This window comes from Raphanus sativus, chromosome 1 (assembly GCF_000801105.2).
Source record: "Raphanus sativus cultivar WK10039 chromosome 1, ASM80110v3, whole genome shotgun sequence".
Classification (NCBI taxonomy): Eukaryota; Viridiplantae; Streptophyta; class Magnoliopsida; order Brassicales; family Brassicaceae; genus Raphanus; species Raphanus sativus.
In genome coordinates this window covers 7,270,778-7,294,913 of record NC_079511.1, presented here as the reverse complement: position 1 = coordinate 7,294,913, position 24,136 = coordinate 7,270,778, and the positions used below count along the sequence as shown (strand labels likewise).

General features: G+C 41.8%; 3 protein-coding genes across 6 annotated transcripts; all 3 read right to left on the bottom strand.

The window, feature by feature from the left end:
• Positions 1-352: 352 nt before the first annotated feature.
• On the bottom strand, positions 353-2,478 carry LOC108844146 (eukaryotic translation initiation factor 5A). 3 transcript variants are annotated; one of them, XM_057008238.1, is made up of 5 exons: positions 1,394-2,478; positions 1,071-1,190; positions 936-995; positions 785-862; positions 353-689 (listed from the first exon to the last, which is right to left on the bottom strand). In XM_057008238.1, the coding sequence occupies exons 1-5, from the start codon at positions 1,505-1,507 to the stop codon at positions 498-500; spliced, it is 564 nt and encodes a 187-aa protein (XP_056864218.1). In that variant the 5' UTR covers positions 1,508-2,478; the 3' UTR covers positions 353-497. The 3 variants fall into 3 exon arrangements, with proteins under 3 accessions (XP_056864218.1, XP_056864215.1, XP_056864221.1); XM_057008235.1 differs by having other exon boundaries at positions 936-1,013; positions 1,086-1,190; XM_057008241.1 differs by having other exon boundaries at positions 1,086-1,190.
• A 4,668-nt stretch (positions 2,479-7,146) lies between these two features.
• On the bottom strand, positions 7,147-20,130 carry LOC108815118 (probable ubiquitin receptor RAD23a). Of its 2 annotated transcripts, none has more exons than XM_057008231.1 (12): positions 19,922-20,124; positions 19,574-19,735; positions 19,188-19,226; positions 19,059-19,088; positions 18,894-18,967; positions 18,619-18,796; positions 8,365-8,487; positions 8,211-8,276; positions 7,965-8,012; positions 7,770-7,879; positions 7,553-7,637; positions 7,147-7,447 (listed from the first exon to the last, which is right to left on the bottom strand). In XM_057008231.1, the coding sequence occupies exons 1-12, from the start codon at positions 19,985-19,987 to the stop codon at positions 7,331-7,333; spliced, it is 1,098 nt and encodes a 365-aa protein (XP_056864211.1). In that variant the 5' UTR covers positions 19,988-20,124; the 3' UTR covers positions 7,147-7,330. The 2 variants fall into 2 exon arrangements, with proteins under 2 accessions (XP_056864211.1, XP_018443279.1); XM_018587777.2 differs by lacking the exons at positions 7,147-7,447; positions 7,553-7,637; positions 7,770-7,879; ... (1 more) ...; positions 8,211-8,276; positions 8,365-8,487 and adding exons at positions 17,291-17,584; positions 17,671-17,755; positions 17,888-17,997; ... (1 more) ...; positions 18,257-18,322; positions 18,413-18,541 and having other exon boundaries at positions 19,922-20,130.
• Positions 14,585-16,958, bottom strand: LOC108815109 (probable protein phosphatase 2C 6). The gene is made up of 5 exons (XM_018587769.2): positions 16,426-16,958; positions 15,849-16,202; positions 15,657-15,774; positions 15,334-15,557; positions 14,585-15,246 (listed from the first exon to the last, which is right to left on the bottom strand). Exons 1-5 carry the CDS (start codon positions 16,684-16,686, stop codon positions 14,743-14,745), a joined length of 1,461 nt encoding a protein of 486 aa, XP_018443271.2. The 5' UTR covers positions 16,687-16,958; the 3' UTR covers positions 14,585-14,742.
• Positions 20,131-24,136: the final 4,006 nt, after the last annotated feature.

The following is a 24,136-nucleotide window of genomic DNA, read 5'->3' as shown; positions in this document are numbered from 1 at the left end:
CGTTCGCCCCGTACAGGGTGCGGATGATCACCTAGTGTAGAGTATAATGCTAATGATAATACTCTACCAATCAAGGCCACAGTAACACCTCCTAACTAGTTATCTTGGGATAAAAGAGAATGTTTTTTTTACGTGAAAATGCAGAAAATTAAGTTACAAATATATTATGATACAATATTTAACATTCTTAGTATTGTTACAATAATTTCATAAAATTGGTGTGTTCTTTGAATTGTTTGCTTTCTTATCATTTTGAATTGTGGTTTGGTGGAAATTCTTTATCAAGGAAACAAAATACCCAACTCCCAAATAATATAATATATATATATAAATAATATATATATAAGAGAACTAAAACAAAACATAAATACATAATAATGTTTTTTTTCTGTCGTTGATACAATACTGGGATATAACCAAAGACTTATTATCAGGGTTCGGGTTCGGTAAATGTGTGGCATTGTGCCCATGGCAAGACAATTAGGGCCTAGTTATTCTTAGAAGCCAACATTTTTGATCACAACAACATCAGTGTCATCTGTTGTGCTTTGGTTCAAAAAATCTTCATCGAGCAGGAACCTAGTAACTGTACCGGTCGGGTAGACATCGACGGCATAGACGGCATCCTGCCCCAATGAAGTGACGATACCCACAATAACCGTCTTATCATCGTTAAATCCATCAACCATCTGCAATTTGAGAGAAGAAACAAAAAAAAAAACGGTGATAATCAGTAGTCATATAATATGTTGTGTGCTTGAAGGGAAAGACAGAAAATAATAACCATGGTCCTGAGGTTCAGGTTCTCGGGAAGAAAGATATCGTTCCTAGAGTAGGTGCCGCTACAATGCAGAAGGGTAACCTGAAATACGCAGGGAATCAAATTGAAGAAAAAAAAAAGGATTGAGATGAGCAAGAAGAAGAAGAAGACATACAGAATCATCCTTAAAGGAGATACCCGTCAACTTGTAAAGATCACGGCTCACATCTGGAATCTGAGAGAATAAACAAATCTGTAAGAGGATTATATTATGAATTGAATATATAGAGACAGAGAAACAAGCACACACAGTTTTATGACATACAGCAAACTCTGTGGAAATGGGAACAATTCTCCGCACCAAGTAGCCAGTTAATATATCTATGGTGCGAAAGTGACAAAAGCCTCTCTTCGTGTAGACACTAATCACCTGAAACGAAATTAATAAAATTTTTGGATCGTAAATTAGACGAAACAAAACTGTAAGCAAATAGATCATAATTTTCTAACCAAGAACCATCTAATTACGGATCGAGGCCACACACACAAACTATACACAAGATCGAGATTTTAGAATCATATGGTTAACAAGAAGAGAGAGAGACGGAGATTGAGGGGAAATCGAAATCATACCCTACAGGGTTTCCCATCGAAGTCGATGTGGTCATTAATATCAAAGTCACTGGCCAGCCGTACGGTTCCGATCTTACTAGCCCTGGAAGCTCCGGCGTCACTCGACTCCGTCATGTTCTAGCACGCGAGAGAGAGATTGAAACCCGAGTTCTAATTTTTTTTTTTTTTTTTTTTAGGGTTTGCTAAATGAGATCTTTCAACCGTCCAGATTTACCTATATAGCCTTTTATCTCATCCCCTCCTCGGAGAGATCAAGAGGCTTTTTGTTTGTAATATATTCGATCTTAGATCGATCTTCTTATTCCGGTTAGCGGATTTATCTTCCCTAGGGGATTTTGGAGTGTTTCAATCTCAATTTCAAAGTGGATCTTCATGTTCTATCTTTCTTTGATTTGTGGTTGATTAATAATCTATCTATCTATTTTCACCTTTTCCTCTGGTTCTTAGTTTTTAAATCCCGTTTGATAATGAGAAAGGATTGTTTTTTCTCTGGTTATGCTCGGGGTCGGAATTTGAAAAGAATCAATCTTTGTCTTTGATAAAACTGGTCGGTTGGCCTTTGGACAGAGTATCTAATCAAATCTGGTCCTTGAGTTATTTGATTTAGCTAGGGAACTTTGGAGGACTCAGTAGAGTTGAAGCTTTTCATATAGAAAAGTGTTTCAACGAAGTCTCTTTCCAAAATTGTTCTCAGAAGCTTGTCACTGTTTTACACATCTGGAGAAAAACATGAAATTTCTTATTATCTACGTTATTGGAAGGGGAAGGTTATACAAGTGGAAAGCCGGTGAATCATTGCCATGTCTTGGAGATTTGTTCTCTGCTTCTAGTCGGAGAAGAAGAGCAGTGTAATTTCCGGCAACCCCAAAAGGTGGCTCTCTTCTCAACTGATCATTAGTGTGACACGTGGAAAGGCATGCATAGTCAAAATCAGGATACGTGTACCGATCTTTATCTGAATGTTGTTGGGTTTGGGTGGGCCTTTTGTAATTGGGTTGTTTATAAAATTCCACTTGTATTTTCGTTTGGGCTTTATGACCCAAAAGCTTTAATGAAAAACAGTTGACAAAAAAAAAAAAAATCTCATCCCCTCCTCATCACATATTGCATCATCGTCGCGTGCATACCACCCGCTCATCTTGACTGTGAAATTTATTTGGTCAAACGCAACCACTCACTCACGCGGAAGAGCCAAAACGATATCTATCACTTTTAGGATGACTTTATTTTTTTGTCAAACTTTTTCATTCAGTCGTTTCATTAAAATATTTTTTCTAACTTATTTATATATATATATATATATATATATATATTATTAAACACAAACCCCGAAAAGGAATCCAGAATATCTCTATTCGAGTCCAAATATCCAACGTACCTGAGTATTTTTTTTGTGTATGTTTGGATATTTTAGACATGTTTTCAGTATTATGGAATTTTTAAAATTTTGGATTTGGATTTTGGTTATAGTTAAAACTTAGAAAAATTTAAATTATATTTCGGGTATTCAAATAATCTATGGATATCTTTGGTTCTTCGTGATTTTTTTTTGGTTTTTATATTTTTGGATACTTTAAGTTATTTATAGTTCTAAATATTCGAACTGACTCAAACCAACTACATGTATTTACAAACACTTGAATTATACACTCAAACTGATCCGGATCCAAAATAATCGACCCAAACCCGATATGGAGCACAACAACCATAATTATCAAGTGATCAAATATTTTAAAAATAAACGTATCAGATGAAATAAAAAGTAGCAATATGATTCATTTATAATATTTTACAATTTTGTATGGCTATAGTATTTAGTGGTAGAATAAAATAATAATAATCTAATAATCAAACAAGGATGTTACATTTCATCATAGTGAAACAAAAAACACTAAAAAGTGAAACTTTTTTTCTTAAAGAAGGGGGAGAAACAAACCTCCCAGCTTCTCTACGAGTCTCTTCTCTTCTCAGCCATCTCTATCTTTTATCGTGTTTTGTTTTTTATTCGCATTCCAGTCCAGTGTTAAGTCTCTCTATGGTTGTAACCGCCCATCGGGACTTTAGTTTTTAATATAATCAGTTGTTAAAAAAAAGAAGGGGGAGAAACAAACCTCCCAGTATAGATGGCAATTGGGCTCTCCCGTCCCGTCCCGTCCCGAACCGCTGCGGGTTCGACTTCTGGCGGTACACGGCGGGCCTGTTCCGCGCGGGATGCGGTCCTTAAACTAGCTGCCCAATCCCGTACCGCGAAATATGTAGGCTTTCGCGGACCGTCCCGCGGGGACATCGAATATTACATTGCTTATTTCTACATGCACAAACAAACATAGACATGAATTGATTTTCATCTGCACATGATCGAATATACTCTTATAAGATCAATACATTAAGCTTATACAAACAAATGTATTTATTATCATTTATGATGACTTGAAGAAGCTCTACAGTACAGATTAGAGGCGCTTAGGAGACCGGAAGCATCATCGACACTGAACCACCATCAGTGGAATTCCATAGTGTCTAATCTCTCTCTCTCTCTCTCTCTCTCTCTCTCTCTCTCTCTCTCTCTCTCTCTCTCTCTCTCTCATGTGAAAGCATAAATGGAGACTTAGGATTGCTGCAAAATCCTGCGGTTTAACCCATCCCGCTTTCGACCCGTTCCGCTTTGAACCCGTCCCGTTTTGAACCCGTCCCGTTTTGAGCCCGTCCCGCGAGGCCCGCAATTTTGCGGGCTTATCAAATGGAGGCCCAATCCCACCCCGCAGCAAGTCTTTACGGGCCAGGCCCGCGGTCCAGGTCCTTGATTGCCATCCCTACCTCCCAGACAAGCATGGCGTCTTGGTTAGTTCCTTTGCTGCCTTGTTGTGTATAAAGACAAGCACTTTCACTTGACCCATTGCCAACATGCCGACCCACCAACTGCGCAGCCTCATCGATTTCACCGCCGCTAGTCAAATCTTTCTCCCTCTGCAGCCGCCCGGAGGCTTGTCTCTCCACCGTAGTAGTGGCGGCGCTTGTTGTCTCAGTTTCATTCCTCGAGGCCTTATTAACTCTCGAACTACACAGACCCATTTGAAAACAGAGAGAACCAGGAATCTATTAGAGAGTGAGCGAGAAGAGAGACAAAGTTCACATCTTTATGAAACCGTAGAAAGCAATCAAAACCTCGTAAGCTGTTTTGACGATTCTCTGTTGGAAAAGAGACGCCAAAAACTTGAACAGAGACCAGAGCACAAAGTTTTACTAACTCCACTTCCGTTAAGACTATTCAATAAAGCATAAAGTTGACATTTTTTATTCGACAAAAGAATTAGCGAGTGAGGTGCAAATTCGTCACATGAACTAACCCATACAAAACAGAAGAGAGAGTGAGAGAGAGATAAGGGAGAGAGATAAAGTAGATCTGGTTTGGGTTCGGTGTACGGCCGGCGCGTGAGCGACCGTGCCGTCACCGGAACCCCTCCTTTCCGGTTAGTGTGTTGCCTCCTTGCTTCTCCTTCGAATCCTCTCCCCTACCGCCTTGTCTAAACTCTGGTCCAGTATCTATCCCTCGTCTTTATCTCGCGGAGGTGAACGACATCAACGGTGGCTCTGCGTCTGGAGTCAAGGCGCGGTAGTGTGGAGAGGCCTGGCGTGGTGAAGTCGACTTGTCAGGTTTCCAGTGAAGATCTTTCTTGCGGTTCAGTTTTCGGCTCAGAGATGGTGGGTTTGGCTCTCTGGTTTTGATTTCAGCTACGGTGCAAACAGAGGATGTCAATGGTGCGATGGTGTGGGCTTGTTGTGGGGATGCGTGGTTAGCGCAAGAGGTCTAACACCTTTGAGAAGACTCAGGTTTGTTTCGCTGTTATCTCTATGTTTAGAGTCCTTCTCCTGGCCTTAGAATAAGTGTTCTTTCCGGATTGTCTTGTGCCTCTCTTGTCCTCGGTGGCTTCGGTTAAGGGAAGCTTTTAAGAGGTAGAAGCTGTCGACTCTCCGAAGAAGGTTCAGTTGAGAAGGGAGTTTAATTTCCAAGCGTTTGTCTGTTTGCTTTTTTGTTGGTATATGGTGTTTGGCGTGTGTGTTCTGGTTTGGTTCCTTGTAATCAAGGTTCAGGTTATCTTGGTCTTCACTGTGAAAGTCATTGCATTTGCTGTTTCTTACTGGTGCTGCTCGCAGCAAGTTGTCCGGCTTGTCAAATCCCGAAGTGTTATCTCTATTCTCTTCCTTAAGGTTTGTGTTCGAGACTGGATGCAAGAGTCAAGGTTAATACTGTGTTTGTAGTAGTTTTTGTATGTCACCCTTTGTTTGGGTTTGAGCTTCCCCTGTGTGGGCTATATGCTTCCGGAGATGTTAACGTGTTTCTGCCGGATTTAGTTGTTCAGTCTTCTGTGTTCATCTTGTATGTTCCTCTGTTTCATCAATCAAAACCAGTTGGGAAAAAAAAAAAGATTAGCGAGTGAGGTGAAAGTGAAACAATCAGACAGCGGTCGTAGCTTAGTTCTGCGGCACGACCACGAGGTGCACGTGAGTTCATTTATTTTATTTTTTCAGTTTAAAAATTGTCTTTTAAATCCTCAACTTTCAAATTTGGTTCAAAAAAAACCTGAACTATTGCTTGGACCATTTAAGGCACAGACTTATTTTGACAAACCATTTAAAGCCTCGAATTAATTTGACTAAACCATATTCAATACGTCGTTATCTCGGCTAACGGCACGATTAAACGGGGCTAACTTCCGTTTACTGTTTCCGTTAAACCTAAGCTACGTCGTTTTGAAATTAGAAGACCCCCTAAATTTCTATCTTCTCAAAAATTGCAATCCCTAATTCCCCAAATCAAAAACTCAATCAAAACTTGCAAACCCTTGTTTCACGAGCATTTGCTTCACGATTCTCCTTCTCACGAGCCTCTGCCTGCCGAACCTCTGCTTCACGAGCCTCTGCCTACCAAATCTCTGCTTCACGATTCTTCCTCTCACGAGCTTCTGTCCGACGAGTTTCTGCCTCAAAAGCCCTTACTTCACGACCAGCTGCTCTTGTTTCACGAGCCTCTGCTCCACTTGAAATCAAGAGTTTGTATTTTTGATTGGGTTTTTGATTTGGGGAATTAGGGATTGCAATTTTGAAAAGATAAAAATTTAGGGGTTTTTCTAATTTTAAAATGACGTAACTTAGATTTAACGGGAACAGTAAACGGAAGTTAATCCCGTTTAATCGTGCCGTTAGCCGAGATAACGACGTATTGAATATTGCTTAGTCAAATTAATTCGAGGTTTTAAACGGTTTGTCAAAATAAGTCTGTGACTTAAATGGTCCAAGTAATAGTTCAGGCTTTTTTTGAACCAAATTTGAAAGTTCAGGATTTAAAAGACAATTTTCCCGTTTAAAAAATCATTTCTACACTAACATAATAGCAACAAAAACTAGAATAACCAATTATAATCAAACACGCGTCTTTTTGTCTTGTGGTTGAGTGGAGTTTCGTTAAAAGATCGATGATTTAACAGTTCATAATGTTCCATACCATTTTCTTTGTAAAGAGAATTGAATAAATGCCTTCAGATTTTTTTTTGTCAACAAATGCCAACAGTTTGGTAACAGATGCTATTAAGAATACTTTTGTTTTTTTCCCCGAAGATTATGGTTCGAAAATAGGCCTATTTAAAACCGTGTGTTGGCACTCAACCTCTTTACTTGGGCAATGGGCATGGTCGGCTTGTGCTAACACATAACCACTAAACAAAGACAAACGATAATCACGTAAAACGCAAACATGGAAAAGCAAATCATTCTTTAAGATAAATATAACAAGGTTAAGAATAAGATATGATCATCTGAGATTCTGAGCAGAATTAAAATGAACGGTTCGGTTTAGATGAAAGATGTGAGTAGGAATTTAAAAAAAAAAAAACTTTTTTCTTCTTGTGCTCTGAACTGGTTAAAAAAGGGCTGGGGAAGTCAGTCTTCAAAATCAGCTGAGTTCTCCAGCAGATAGTTTGCAGCCAATTCCTCGTTACGGTCACACGCAAGGAAGGCTTCTATCACTAACGCTCTATCAAATCCCATTGCCTCAAGCTGATAAAAAAAAAAAAGAGGTTTTAAAGCAAGAGTTAGAAGGGATGAGAAAAAAATGATGTTTCAGATTTTGTTATAATGGTAATGAGAACTGTATGTATGTACCCGCTGAATCGATTCTTGCTCTGCAGGGGTAACGTTCACTGCATGGGGCATCTCTTGCTCGGGTTGGTCAAAAACATCCATTTCCCTGACAGTTTTGCACAGTCAATTAGAGTTATGGGACAGCATATTAATATAGACGTGATTGCTTAGTTAATCATCATCCACACGCAGTGGCCAAGCCAAGAAAACGATCTGCAGATTGTATTAGAGTACTCACCCGTCAGATCCTTCGTAGGGCTCGTTGAGTAACTGAACAAATTCGGCTTGGTTCTCCTGAATTAGCCTCAGAAGTTGTGGGTTCTGCTTTCCCAGCTCTAGAAGCATGGGCTGTGTAACAGAAGCAACGATGAGATGTTCAGAAACAATAAAAAAAGCTCAGGCTACTAATATGTGGACCCAAAAGCTGACTTACCTGCAGAATCTGGGGGTTGGAATTGACCATGGATCGTAGTTGTTGGAACTATAACAAATGGAAATATAACAATATTAGTGTATGAGGAAGCTGCGTCTCGAATGATTACAGCAAAATATTTTAGAGGAATAGTCGAGGCTACACGTCCCTGAGGGTGATGAAACAGGCTTCTAACAAATGTAGCTACCAAGTTCCAAATTCATTTTACTTTATCTAACAAATGGAAAGAAAGAATATAACGACAACCTGATCATTGCTTCTGAGGAATTCAAGCGTTCCAAGCTCTCCAGCCCCAGCATCAGACACTGCTTCCTGCGAAAATACCAAACCCGTAGCATGCACAAAGGGAACTCAACTCCAACAAACTCTTTTTCAATGCACAACATTACCAAGCTCTTACCTGGGGAAACAAATCCAAAGGAGATGCATTAGGTCCTCCAGAGGCAGGAGGAGCTGCCTGCTCTGCACCAGATCCTACTCCCGATATGTTAGTTAGTGGAGCATCTTCGCTTTCAGGAATTCCCTGAAAAACAAAACCAAATTTCAGAAGTTTCATTCCCTCAAACAACACTGTTACAGAGAAGTGGGGGGGGGGCATACAGAATATATATAATCAACTGCTCTCTCAGTGTTGTAATATGTCATCGGATGAGTCATCCATGACACCTTATCCATCCGTTAGGATCCGCAACTTTATCTTTTGCTTTTTGCTTTTTAGTCATCACAAGGTCATGTGTAGACCGTTAGTGAGCTTTGTCGTTTCCTAGCTTCTTTCTATATGTACTACCTGCATTTGCAGAAGAAAATTTATCAATAACATTATCATTTCCAAATCTCATAAACTCTCTGTTTTATCATTCACGAGACTAGAACCTTCGAGGTGATTTTCCTATCTCATAATCTCCTTCTAGGCTAGTGTCACCTTACTTAGGGCTAACGGTTAGCTCCTAGTTTGGATTTATCTATCTTACTCATACCTGCTGTCTCATTGGTATCAGACGTCACTCGATTCTCGGCAATGGTGGAAACTCGTTTTCAAGAGCGCTCCTTGACTGAACAAGTTGATGAGATGCGTTCCCTTCACACCCTCCTTGTTGCTGAAGTCAAATCCAACCACGACTCCTTCAACTCCCGTTTTGACAGACTTGAAGCTATGTTGTTTAACAACACTAACATCACCGTGCTCCAAGCTCCTGGAAAGGCACCCATGGATCCCGGCCCCTCTGCACCACCATCACCCTTCCCCTCAAACCCTAACCAAAACCAAACCCCTCTTCCCTTTTCCCCAAACCCTAACCACCCACCAGACCCACCAGACCCTTCCCAAAACCCCCAACGACAAGGTTACGGCGGTTTAACCTCCCGCCTCTCCAAGATCTCTTTTCCGGCGTTCGATGGCACCGAACTTCGCGACTGGCTCTCAAAGTGCGAACAGTTCTTCGACATCGATGGAACCCCTCCTGAGCTTAAAGTCCGCTTAGCCGCTATGCACCTCAAAGGCAAAGCTACTCAGTGGCACACAAACTACATGGAGACAAGGTTCGGTCTTTTTCCATCATGGACCGACTATATCATAGCCATCTCAGCTCGTTTCTGCAAGCTGTTTGATGACCCCCTTGCAGAGCTTGTTGCACTGAAACAAAGCTCCGACTCTGTTAGCGACTATCGTGACAAGTTCGAGACCGCTTGGATGCGCCTTGTCCTCCCTGAGGCCCACGCACTTAGCATCTTCCTTGCTAACATGAACCCTCACTTGTCGCTTCATACACGTCAATTTGAGGTCACTACGATCTCCAGCGCTGCTAAGATCGCCTCCTTACACGAATCCTCCCTTGCCCACGCCCCCACCAAACCACAAAGAGCTCCCTTTAATCCCCAACCCTCCCAACGCCCTTACCCCAAAACCCCTCTATTACAACAAACCACCGACGCTACCACAGCCAACAAACCTGGGTTCATCCCTCGGAACGCCACTGATAAGCCCCCTCGCAAATACTCTTACCAAGAAATGCAGGACAGGCGCTCAAAAGGCCTTTGTATGTTCTGTGAGGAGACATTTACTCCAGGTCACCAACTGAAGCACAAGAGGTCTCAAATCTTTGTAATGGAGTGTGATGACGATGATGACGATTCCATTTCTGTAACTGAGCTTGACGACTCCTTGAATATCACTGAGGCTACTGACAAAGAAGCCGAGATAACACCGGTTCTCTCCATCAACGCCATCGATGGTTCAACATCCTACAACTGCATGAGGATGATTGGCCAATACGGCAAAACAAAGCTTCATATACTCGTGGACCCTGGAAGCACACACAACTTCTTGGACATTAACGTAGCAAACCAGTTGGGCTGCAACCTCGAGGCTACAAGACCTATGTCTGTAAAAGCTGCTACTGGAGGAACTCTCATCACCAAATACAAATGCTCTGCTTTCACGTGGTCTGTCCAAGGTTCAACCTTTACTACTGAAATCAGAACAGTACCTTTGGATTGCTGTGACTTTGTTTTGGGAGTACAGTGGCTTTGCACTCTAGGCCCCATTCTTTGGGACTTCCTCAACCTCAGAATGGAGTTCACGTTACTAGCCACCAAGTACGTGTTAAGAGGCGTAGTGAAAACAGGCGGAAAAGTCATCAAAGGTTCAAGCCTCAACAAGCTCATGCTGCAAGAACCTCAGATTGCTTTGATCCAGCTCAGAGACTTGGATGCTGACTACTCTCTTGCTGAGACCTTCACTCCTGATACCCTGTTCTCACATATATCAGCGACTGGTACAACTAATGACAGTGATCCTGCTTTGCTACAGCTGCAAGATGCTTTCTCTGATATATTTGAGGAGCCTAAGTCCCTCCCACCTTTTCGCGAAGGCTTCGATCACAAGATACCTCTGCTCTCCGGCTCCAACCCTGTCAATCTTCGTCCTTACCGTTACTCATCTCTGCAGAAAGACAGCATTGACAAAATAATCAACGAGATGCTAACACAAGGACTTATACAGCACAGCACCAGTCCCTACTCCTCTCCTATTGTTCTTGTTAAGAAAAAGGACGGTACCTGGAGATTATGTGTTGACTATAGAGGACTCAACAAGCAGACTATCAAAGACAAATACCCTATTCCTCTGCTTGAAGACCTCCTTGATGAACTTGGCGGTGCTCATTACTTCTCGAAGTTGGACTTAAGGGCTGGCTTTCACCAACTCAGAATGTCTGAAGAGGATATCTACAAGACTGCCTTTAAGACCCACAACGGCCACTATGAGTACCTTGTCATGCCATTCGGCCTCACCAACGCTCCCTGCACGTTTCAGAGCTTGATGAATCATGTCTTCCGTGACATCTCTCGCAAGTTTGTCCTTGTCTTCTTTGACGACATTCTTGTCTACAGCAATACATGGGAGGACCATCTCGCTCACCTTACTGAAGTCTTCTCCATCCTACGAGCACAACAACTCTATCTCAAGCTTTCTAAATGTACATTTGGAGCTACACTGATAGAATACCTCGGTCATTTCATCTCTGCAGACGGTGTCAGCACTGATCCGAAGAAGATCGACGTCATCAGTAACTGGCCAATCCCTACGACACAGAAGCACCTTCGGAGCTTCTTGGGATTGGCAAATTACTATCGACGTTTCATAATGGCCTATAGCTCCATCTCTCGCCCTCTTAGCCAACTCCTTAAGAAGGACGGCTTCACTTGGTCTGACGACGCCAACATTTCTTTCATCAACCTTAAGACTGCTCTCTGCTCAACGCCAGTTTTAGCGCTCCCCAACTTCGATCAACCTTTTGTTGTGGAGACTGATGCCTCTAACAATGGTATCGGTGCTGTGCTTATGCAAAACAACCACCCAATTTGCTTCATTAGCCGCTCCCTCGGTCCCAAACATCAGGCGTTATCAGTCTACGAAAAGGAACTGTTAGCTCTGGTTCATGCCGTTCAAACTTGGCATGCCTATCTAGCCCATAGACCCTTCATCATCAACACTGATCAGAAGAGCCTTAAATACCTCTTAGAGCAGAAGATCAACACCCCTTTCCAGCATATGTGGCTCTCTAAGCTGATGGGATACAACTTTGAAATACGCTACAAGCAGGGGAAGGACAACACTGTCGCAGATGCTCTCTCCAGAGTAACGGGTTCTCAGCTGCTGCATCTGGTTCTGTCTGAAGCTCACACTGGGTTTTACGACTCCCTGAAGCTGCTATGGGAGACTGACTCTCATCTTCAAAAGATCATCACCGATCTGGAGAAGGACAAGTCCTCTCACCCTCAGTTCACTTTCATCAATGGAGAACTTCGCCGCAGAGGTAAACTGGTTGTTGGCAACGACAAAGCTGTCAAGCTGCACATCTTGCAGTGGCTTCATGACTCCGCTGTGGGGGGCCATTCTGGTAGAGACGCAACTCTACACAGGATCAAGTCACTGTTTTACTGGCCTAAGATGAACGTTGAGGTCCAGCACTACATCCGCAACTGCGCCATTTGCCAACAAAACAAGTTTGACTTGGCTGCTAAACCCGGATTACTCCAACCCCTCCCTATACCTGCTGGCGTCTGGGAATCAGTCAGTCTGGATTTTATCGAAGGTCTCCCTCCTTCCAACGGCAAAAATTGTATACTGGTGGTCATTGACAGACTGAGCAAGAACGCTCACTTCATCGGCATCTCACACCCTTATACTGCTATCTCGGTCGCTCAAGCCTATTTGGATAACATCTTCAAACTTCATGGGATGCCAAAAGACCTCATAAGCGACCGTGATCCCACTTTTATCAGCGAAGTTTGGAAGGAACTATTCAGAGTTCATGGCGTAGATCTCAAGCGGTCAACAGCTTACCACCCTCAAACCGATGGCCAAACGGAGATCACAAATAAAACTCTGGAGACTTATCTACGCTGCATGATCGCTGAAACCCCCTCCTCCTGGAGTAAATGGCTGAGCTTAGCAGAATGGTGGTATAACACTACTTTCCATTCAGCGATTCAAGCAACACCGTATGAAATCATCTACGGACAAGCCCCTCCACTTCACTTGCCTTATCTCCCGGGTGAAAGTTCCTGCTCTGTTGTTGATCGCAGTCTACAAAAACGTGAAGAGGTGATCAACATGTTAAAATTTCACCTCCTTCGCGCTCAGAACCGCATGCGCCAGTACGCTGATAAACACCGCTCTCACCGTGAATTCAAAGTGGGAGACTTCGTGTATCTGAAGCTTCAGCCTTACCGTCAACACAGCCTGAAGAACAGAAAAACACCTCATAAGCTGTCACCCCGCTTCTACGGTCCCTTCAAAGTCATTGACCGTGTGGGAACTGTTGCTTACAAGCTACAACTTCCCCCTGAAGCCGCCATTCACGATACCTTCCACGTGAGCCAACTTAAGCTCTGCCCTAATCCATCTGCTACCTCCACGCCTGCTGTCCCCCAGTACTGGCTTGATCTTGGCAATGCCAAAGAACCGGAAGCAATCCTGGAAACCAAAACGGTCAAGCGACGTAATGCTGCAGCTACTAAAGTACTCGTGCAGTGGAAAGGAGAGTCACCTGATACAGCCACTTGGGAGTTCTATCATGACTTCGCCACCAAGTTTCCTCTCTTCAATCCTTGAGGACAAGGTTAATCTGAAGAAGGGAGTATTGTCATCGGATGAGTCATCCATGACACCTTATCCATCCGTTAGGATCCGCAACTTTATCTTTTGCTTTTTGCTTTTTAGTCATCACAAGGTCATGTGTAGACCGTTAGTGAGCTTTGTCGTTTCCTAGCTTCTTTCTATATGTACTACCTGCATTTGCAGAAGAAAATTTATCAATAACATTATCATTTCCAAATCTCATAAACTCTCTGTTTTATCATTCACGAGACTAGAACCTTCGAGGTGATTTTCCTATCTCATAATCTCCTTCTAGGCTAGTGTCACCTTACTTAGGGCTAACGGTTAGCTCCTAGTTTGGATTTATCTATCTTACTCATACCTGCTGTCTCATAATACGCTGCACGAAGTGCACGAATAACTGTCTCTTCGTCCCAGCTGCCTCCTCCCATTTCCATTATTTGTTGAACCCTTTGCTCAACACTACTGCCACTGACTAAAGTTGACGGAGTCTGAACATGGGTGTCACTTTGTGCCCTATACATATACAATAAAAATACAAATTGAGTTAACTTATCTTAAAGAAGATCATTTTTTGTTTTCCCTCAACGAAGCCTCTTATGTCAAAGAATAATACTTACGGCGGTTGTTCTTGGGCAAGAGTGGAACTTGCAGCAGACACAGCTATAGATTGGGCTGCCCATTGTCCAAGTGGATAAACCCAATATTGCCCATGTTATAATTGGGCTCGTCCATGTGGACAAAATTTAGTTACTGGGTCAAAATGAGCATGTCCATTTCAGACCATATCAATTTGGACATGGGCCGCCCATTTATAGCCCGCCCATTTAACATCTCTAGTTATATCTACTGATTCCACGTTTGTGCTTTTCATTTTCTCTTCTGTTGTGAGAACCTTAAATAAAGTATATATTATGTGTTCAGTTTTCAGTTTTCATGGTTGTTGTCATCATAAAATATCATAGAGCTTGTTAGTAAAACGCAGAGAGACACAAACGTATATCTAAAAGACATCTTCCACAATAAACTCGTCTGTGACATTTGCTAACACTGATTTTAATGTCATCATTGGAAAAGAAAAAACCAATCATGAAATGAAAATCAGTGATTGTTTGTTTGTTTGTTTGATCACTTCTCTGAGTGTTGCATGCATACTCACAACCATTTTCTCCAGCTACCTGATCTTAGCTCACCAGACAAGAACCTAGGAATGCTCAAGAGACTGTTGACTCTTGTCAAGCCTTCCAACGCCGACCACTCTTCATCATCCTTGACAGATATACATTCGGCAAGTGTTGTCTTCTTGGACTCAATCCTCTCAGACGTTTTTTCTTCCTTGATCTCTAAAACAGGTACAATCTCATCGGTCTCTGGTAAAGCCTCTTCTTTCTTCTCTCCATCTTTGCTTGATGTGATGGTGACACTCTCTATAGACTCTTTGCGTGAATGAACAACGGTTTCCGAAGCTTCCATGGATGCTTCCGCCGAGGAATCTTCGAGAAAGAGACATACTACAGCGCAGTCATCGTTCTTGGAAGTAGGATACTTGAGCCTCCACGCTCGAACAGCAGTGCATACTAAAGCACGAGCTGCAGTGCTTCGACTTGGAGCTGAAGCCACAATATCAACAGCCTCTTTGTTCGACAAAACATCCCAGACCTAGCACAAACAGATTTAGCTACACAGGTTTTGAAACCACAAGAAGAAGAAGAAGAAGGAGAAGAAGAAGAAGAAGAGTAATGTTACCCCATCTGTGGCTAGAATAATGAACTGATCTCTTTCAGTGAGACGGCGGTAGTTGATATCCGGAACAGAGATTAGACCGTAATCTTTAAGACAGAAGTCACCAAAAGCTCGAGCCATTGCCAGACCAGGTGAATCGCTGTTTGGTAACCACACACGTGCAACCTCAGGCTCATCTTGTAAGGCAAACACTCTACCTTTACATTTCTGGATTCTTGCAGATTCACCTGATGTAGTGTCATGTACATAGAGAAGAAAGTTAAAAGTGTGTTTCCAAGATGATCAACTGTGACAACATTTAAGGGAAGAGACATGTATATATATACTTGGCAAATCAGGTTTTAAGTCTATGGTTAACTGTACAGCCATGAGAGCATTGTCTTCGTCTCTTGTCGCAAGAACAGCCCTCGAGTCACCAATATTCCCCACCACCAGATCCTTACCCTTATATAACCAAGAGAGAAGTTAATGTACAGAGCGATGAGAGTATTAAATAGCCAGTTGACCGGAATTTTCACCTGTTTGATGACGGTAACAGAAGTTGTTCCGCTGCAGAAACAGTTGATAGTTGGATGCATTTTTAACTCTTTATCCATCTGTTGGCAAGTCTTGAGCAACGCTCGTTTCAGCGGGAGATACATTTCGGGAAGTGGTAGCTTCTCGTCTTTCTCACTTGGCTGTAACTCACACCATTGCTCTTCTTCTTCTTCTTTGCAAGTAGTAGGCTCGAGGACCCTCCCTGAAATCTTTTTCAGTTGGGTTGATAAAGTGAAAGGTAACATGTCTCGGACTCTCTTTGCAACCATATGACCAAACGGACCATGTCCATCGAATACACCGCATAACACTGTATCCCTTCTTGAACAGAAATTCTGAAATTGGAAACAAAAGCAGTATCAAAGGTTGCTTCTAAACCTTCAAAACAACAAAGAACATAAATAGCAACAACAAGAGTGCTTATAACTGCAACAACAACAACATGAGAATCAATAGCTCTCTTTAAAACGATGAACCATATAAGAAAACTTCAAATAGTAGTATCAAAAACCCTAAAAAGTGAAACTCTTTTTCCTAAAGGAGAGAACTGAAACAAACCTCCCAGACAACCATGGTGTCTTGGTTAGTTCCTTTGTTGCCTTGTTGTGTATAAAGACAAGCACTTTCACTCGAACCGTTGCCAACAACCCGACCCACCAACTGCTCAGCCTCATTGATTACGCCGCCGCTAGTTAAATCTTTCTCCCTCCGTAGCCGCCCCCCGGAGCCTTGTCTCTCCACCGTGGTAGTGGCGGCGCTTGTTTTCTCAGTTTCATTCCTCGTCGTGACCTTATTAATTCTCGAACTACACAGACCCATTTTGAAAACAGAGAACACCAGGAGAGAAAAATCTACAATCTTTTTTTTTTCCAAAAACAAGAGCTAAGAATCTATCAGAGACTGTGAGAGAAAGAAAGACAAAGTTCACATCTTTATGAAACCGTAGAAAGCAATCAAAAACCTCGTAAGCTGTTTTGACGATTCTCTATTGGAAAAGAGACGCCAAAAATTAAACAGAGACCAGAGCACGAAGTTTTACTAACTCCACTTCCGTAAGACTATTCAATAAAGCATAAAGTTGACATTTTTTATTCGACAAAAGAATTAGTGAGTGAGGGGTGAAAGTGAAAACAATCAGAGGGACATCGGTCGTTGTTTAGTTCTGCAGCACGACCACGAGGTGCACGTGAGTTCATTTATTTTATTTTTTCAGTTTAAAAATCAGTTTAACAGTAACATAATAGCAACAAAAACTAGAATTACCAATTGTAATCGAACACGCGTCTTTGTTGTCTTCTGGTCGAGTAAGGTTCCAACAAAGATCAATGACTCAACAGTTCATAGATTCAAGCTTTTACTTGGGCATGATGGGTTTTGCACTAACAAAGACAAGGGGGAAATCACGTGAAACGCAAACGTGGAGAAGCAAATTATTCTTTATGATAAATATGACTGAGGTTAAGAATAATAAGATATGATCATCTGAGATTCTGAGCAGAGTTAAAAATGAACGGTTCGGTTTAGATGAAAGATGTGAGTAGAGGAATAAAAAAAAAAATTCTTCTTGTGCTCTGAACTGGTTAAAAAAGGGCTGGGGAAGTCAGTCTTCAAAATCAGCTGAGTTCTCCAGCAGATAGTTTGCAGCCAATTCCTCGTTACGGTCACACGCAAGGAAGGCTTCTATCACTAATGCTCTATCAAATCCCATTGCCTCAAGCTGATCAATTAAAATGAAAAGTTAGAAGGGTTCAGGAAAAATGATGTTTCGGATTGTTAATAACGGTAATAAGAACTGTTATGTACCCGCTGAATCGCTTCTTGCTCTGCAGGTGTAACGTTCACTGCATGGGGTGTCTCTTGCTCGGGTTGGTCGAAAACATCCATTTCCCTGACAGTTTTGCACAGTGTGTTAGAGTCATGGGATCGGATCATAATATAGACGTGATTGCTTTGTTAATCATCATCCACACCCAGTGGCCAAGCCAAGAAAACGATCTGCAGACTTTATTAGAGTACTCACCCGTCAGATCCTTCGTAGGGCTCGTTGAGTAACTGAACAAATTCGGCTTGGTTCTCTTGAATTAGCCTCAGAAGTTGTGGATTCTGCTTTCCCAGCTCTAGAAGCATAGGCTGTAAGAGAAGCAGAGATGAGATGTTCAGAAACAATTAAAAAAAAGCACAGGCTATTGATTTAATGGATCCAAATGCATTGTAGAGAAAGGTAAAAAGCTGAGTTACCTGCAGAATCTGGGGGTTGGAATTGACCATGGATCGTAATTGTTGGAACTAAAAAAAACAAATGGAAATGTAACAAGATTAGTGTATGAAGAAGCTGCGTCGAATCCTTAAATCCCTCTACTTGTTCTAACAAATGAAAAGAAGGGATAACCTGATCATTGCTTCTGAGGAAATCAAGCGTTCCAAGATCTCCAGCACCAGCATCAGACACTGCTTCCTGGGAAAAATAACAAACCCGTAGCATGCACAAAGGGAACTCAGCTCCAACAAACTCTTAATTCGTTGCAAAAACATAACAAGCTCTTACCTGGGGAAACAAATCCAAAGGAGATGCATTAGGTCCTCCAGAGGCAGGAGGAGCGGCATGGTTTGCACCGCCAGATCCTACTCCCGATATGTTAGTTAGTGGTGGAGTATCTTCGCTTTCAGGAATTCCCTGAAAATAAAACCAAATTTCAGAAGTTTCGTTTCATTCCCACAAAGAAGACTGTTACAGAGAAGTGGGGGCAATACAGAATATAGATAATCAACTGCTCTCTCAGTGTTGTAATACGCTGCACGAAGTGCACGAATAACTGTTTCTTCGTCCCAGCTGCCTCCTCCCATTTCCATTATTTGTTGAACCCTTTGCTCAACACTAGTGCCACTAACTAAAGTTGATGGAGTCTGACCATCGGTGCCACTTTGTGCCCTATACAAACAATAGAAATATAAATTCAGTTAACACAGGTTAAAAGAAGACCATTTTCTTTCCAACGAAGCCTCTTATGTCAAAGAATAAAACTTACGCAGGTTGTTCTTGGGCAAGAGTAGTATTTGCAGCTGGCACAGCTACAGATTGGGTTGTAGACGGAGCTGCAGGCTGGTTAATTTGTACAAACTCGTATTAAATAAACCAAGGAATCCAAATGGTTGTGACTGGATAAACAAGAACATATATGGAAGAAAATTACCGTAGTTGAAGATGTGGTCGTGGAAGTAGGCTGTCAGATAGGAACAAAGTTTTTCACTGAGAACACTGGACTAATAAAAATGATGTGCAACAACATGAGAGAGAAAAAAAGAAAAAGAAATACGCTTACCTGAGTAGAAGATGAACCAGCTGAACTTGCAGTTTTGTTCTATCAATAACAAAAGATAAAGGTAAGGATAATGTCACCTCGACAAAGACATAAAAGTACTATATGTAATTTTCAGTAACGAGGAAAGAACAAAACATAGCATGCACCTAGCACACATGTTGTTCGAGATGTTATCCTTGAAACAGAATACTACAAATTTGAAGAACCAGGATGAACAAAGATTGCAGTACTCGAAAAAGGTCATCTTTTAAACCTCTTACTTATTCTACAAAAATCATCTCATGTATTGCTCGTGTCATAGTAAACATTATGCAAAAGAAACCAGAAACTGCATCCTATGCAAAAAAAAAGAAAAATATTTGATAAAATAAAATAAAATAAAGCACCTTGCTAAGCATGACAACAAGAAACCCCTCCTCGGTGACATTGTTGTCGACCAAACTAGTTTCATCTTTCAAAACCTTTCCGTTGTGAATCAACAGTTGCTGGCCACATGGATAGCTGTCTTTGCTCTGTGAATCTTCAATCTTCTTCTTCACCGCCATTATCTTCAGTAAGAACACACACACACATAAACACTCCACTCAACAAATAGACAAATTTAATCGAACAAATTTTGAAATTCTGAATCTAGTAATTCATCAAAGTCATCCTCTCTTTGTTAAATGATATCTGAATTTTACTGATTCGAACGAAGGAAGCAGAAAAAAGGTTAAAAGACAAAGGGGACTGACCGTGTCGGTGGGCAAAACGCTAATTTCAAAACGACTACCCTTGAGCGTCTTAACGGTGAGCTTCATGTCGACGAAATGAAACCTCGGGAAGATATTACCGGCGGCGTTGGGGGGGAGTCCGGCGAGATAGAGGATTGACCTAAAAGAGCGGTGTTTCCAAAACAACTCTAGACGGCAGCGAAATATAAACAGTCGCAATCAATTCGAGCGTTTCTGATTTTAAAACGCGGCAACAGCAACCCTCGTGCGGTTCGCTTGCAAGACACCGCCAAATCCCTAGTGCATCGCACGTGACACACGATCTATTTTTCATTTCGTAAAACTTCCATTTTCACTTTTAACTATTTTTCAACTTGGCTTTGATTTTTAATCTATTTCCAGTAATATTTCTGTGAAGCATGTGATATCCAAAACAGGAATTTACAAGCTAGTAATTTCAAGGATTTTTGTTCAAAATTTTACTGGGTTCACTTCACTTAATATGGAACTTATATATATAGTATCATGCATAGTAGGAAATCATTCGCTAATATTTTGAATCTACAAGAAGTAAAGTTTAAAGGTCTTGTTGGACTTTAGAGAGCATGGCCTTTCATAGTCTTTCATCATTTTGATAATGTGATATTTGCAGAAAAGGATGTAGTTCTTCTTAAAGTTATAGAATGTCTTTCGGCATGGCTACTTTCCAACCAGAATTCAAATTCCGAAGGTTATTTGAAAAAACATACAAGGTTGAATTGTGAAACACGAATAAATGTACCTTTTTCTTGCTAGAAATGTTACTTTGCCTCTGTGGAGACAGTCCTATGTAGCCAGAAGTTTCCCACAATGGTTAGGTACAGTGGTAGCTGATAGAAAAAGGTTCATCTTGTGGTATTTTTTCTTTGGCGTTCACTGTATGGACAATGTTTTGGGGTAAAAATGATGTCTGTAATGGTTTATATCATCTTCATGTGATTGTATGAATGTTGATTGTGGGTGTATCCCTTTACGTATATAATCTTTTGAGGAAAAAAAAAATACATGGTGATTGTTATTCGATATTAGAGGGAGTATTTTTCTTTTTGTTATCCCATGTTCCATCAGTTGTCTGTTATAGTAAAGGAAGCGAGTTGCCACATCACGAGGGACACGTCACAGGAAAGAAGAAAATACGAAGATATAAACAAATTATATTCTATTTTTAGATTCATTCGAAAAGTTGTAAAAGTTTGTTACACTTTCTCTCTCTCATCTCTCTCTGCGTGATACAATCTCATCTTTGTTGATTTCCATTGTTGGAGGATCATCACTGTGAGTAGGAATCGGTGTTTATCAAACGTTGGATTCCATTTTCTATCTTCGTAATATCAAAGTGACGTTTATCTCTTATCAAAGGTATCAGAGCCTCGACGATTCTTCGGAGAACGATGACGGAAACTCGTGCGCAGATGCAGATGAAGGAAGCGGCGATCCGTGAAGCAGAAGGAGCTTTTGGAGCTCGAATCGAAGCTCTGGAAGCTAAGATGGAGAATCAATCGGAGAAATTGAGCGCGAAACTCGATCAACACATCAGTGATATCGCAGAGACGCTCCGATTGATCGTGTTGCAGAAGGACAACGTGTCGACTAGTGAGAATCATCCACCGGAGCGTTTTCCTCCGTTGATGAATCCAGATCCCGGTCGTGGACGTGGAGGATTTGCTCCTCACTACTCTGGTATGACGCGTTTGACGAAACTTGATTTCCCTCGTTTCAATGGTGAAGGGATGAAGGATTGGTTATGTAAGGTGGAGCAGTTCTTTTACATGGATCAAACACCTATGGAGTTGAAAGTTGGTATAGCGTCGATGCACTTTGATGGCCTTGCCGCTACTTGGCATCACGCTGTACTACAATCTGAGACTCATCGAAACTTGTTACAGAATTGGCCAACGTATTTGATGTTGTTGACTGAACGTTTTGAAGAGTTGTTGGATGATCCTTTTGCAGAGTTGAAGCAGTTGCAGGAGACTAATGGTATAGTTGAGTATCATGGGAGATTTGAGCTGATTCGTACTCGAGTCAACCTTCCTGAGCACTATCTCGTCAGCGCTTATTTGGCAGGATTACGCCTTGACACTCAGATGCATATTCGTATGTTTCAGCCAGTGTCAGTTCGCCAATGTCTGATGTTGGGACGATTGTATGAGAAGGCTCATCCAAAGAAGCCTTTTGAGTCGGGATGGTCACAGGGGAAGCCGGCGTTTGCGGGGAAAGGGTTACTGCCTCACAAAGCAGAGGCTGAAGGAAAGCCTGCTTTGCTTCCTGCTCCAGAGAAGCTACGTGAGACTCAACCTCGGAAGTTCCTTACGCATGAGGAAATGAGCAAACGTAGAGCTGCTGGTCTGTGTTATTTTTGTGATGAGAAGTACACACCTGGTCACTTTTTGAAGCACAAAAAGACGCAATTGTTTGTAATGGAGGTGGAAGAGGAAGAAGAACTGACGCCTGAGGAACAGGAGATGATTGAAGAGCAGAATCATGAAGAAGTAGCTCAGATTTCTGTGAATGCAGTCACTGGTACCTCAGTATCGTACTATGCGAGTAAAAGGATTAGCTGGCAAGAGAACCTTATTTGTGCTCATTGACTCATGTTCAACTCACAACTTCATTGACGAGAAAACAGCAACAAAATTGGGGTGTGAGTTACTGCCAGCGAGTTCTGCAAGAGTAGCGGTTGCTGATGGCCGTAAGCTGGGTGTGAGTGCTAAAATCAACAACTTTTCATGGAACTTTCAACACAACTCTTTCGCAGCTGACTTCATGGTTATTCCTTTGGGAGGTTGTGATATGGTATTGGGAGTCCAGTGGTTGGAACAATGGGGTCCTATTACTTGGGATTTCCAAGAGTTAACGATGAAGTTCAGGAGAGGTCCTAAGTTTGTGTTACTACATGGACTTAAGGAGGGGTCTATCCGAGAAGTGAGGGCAAAGAAGATGAATTTGGAGGATGATGACGTTGTACAAATCTCGATGCTCACAGTTCAGACTGAAGAAATAACAGTACAGGAGAGTTTGTGTGCTTTAGAGGGTGGTGAAGTTGAGAAGCACTCTCGGCCTATTACTGAGTTGATTCACTCTTATGCTGATATCTTCGAAGAACCTACAGCCTTACCACCATTTCGAGAGAATCATAACCACAAAATTCCACTTTTGGAGGGCTCTAATCCGGTTAACCAGAGACCATACCGTTATGCTTTACACCAGAAGGATGAGATTGATAAAATGGTAAAGGAGTTATTGAAGGCAGGTACGATTCAGGCGAGCTGTAGCTCTTATGCATCACCTGTAGTCTTGGTTAAGAAGAAGGATGGAAGTTGGAGGTTGTGTGTTGATTACAGAGGCCTTAACAACATGACAGTTAAAGACCGATTTCCTATTCCGTTGATTGAGGATCTCTTAGATGAGTTGGGAGGTGCTTGCGTGTTTTCAAAGATAGACCTCAGGGCTGGGTATCATCAGGTGCGAATGGACCCTGCTGATATTCATAAAACAGCGTTCAAGACCCATACTGGCCACTTCGAGTATTTGGTTATGCCCTTTGGGTTAACCAACACACCTGCTACATTTCAGAGTCTAATGAATACAGTGTTCAGTGAGTTGTTGAGGAAGTGTGTTCTGATCTTCTTTGATGATATATTGGTGTACAGCTCTTCAGTCGAAGAACATATGGAACATTTGGCGAGTGTGTATGAGTTGATGAGGCTCAATCAATTATTTGCAAAACGCAGCAAATGTTCTTTTGCTACTGATCGGGTGGAATATTTGGGTCATTTTATTCAAAAGGAGGGTGTTTCAACCGATCCACAGAAGATAAGAGCAATTGTCGAATGGCCTATTCCATCATCATTAAAGGCATTGAGAGGATTCTTGGGGCTTGCTGGTTACTACAGACGTTTTGTGTGGCGTTTTGGTCCTATTGCTTTTCCTCTCACGGCTTTAACAAAGAAGAATTGTTTTGAGTGGTCTGTAGAAGCTGAAACTGCTTTTGGTATATTGAAGAAAGCTTTGTGTGAGGCACCGGTTTTGGCTTTACCTCAGTTCGACAAAACCTTTATTGTAGAGACTGATGCATGTGGACATGGCATTGGGGCAGTGTTGATGCAGGAGGGACATCCCATAGCTTACATAAGTCGGCACTTGAAAGGGAAGCAACTTCATCTTTCTATCTATGAGAAGGAACTCTTAGCAGTG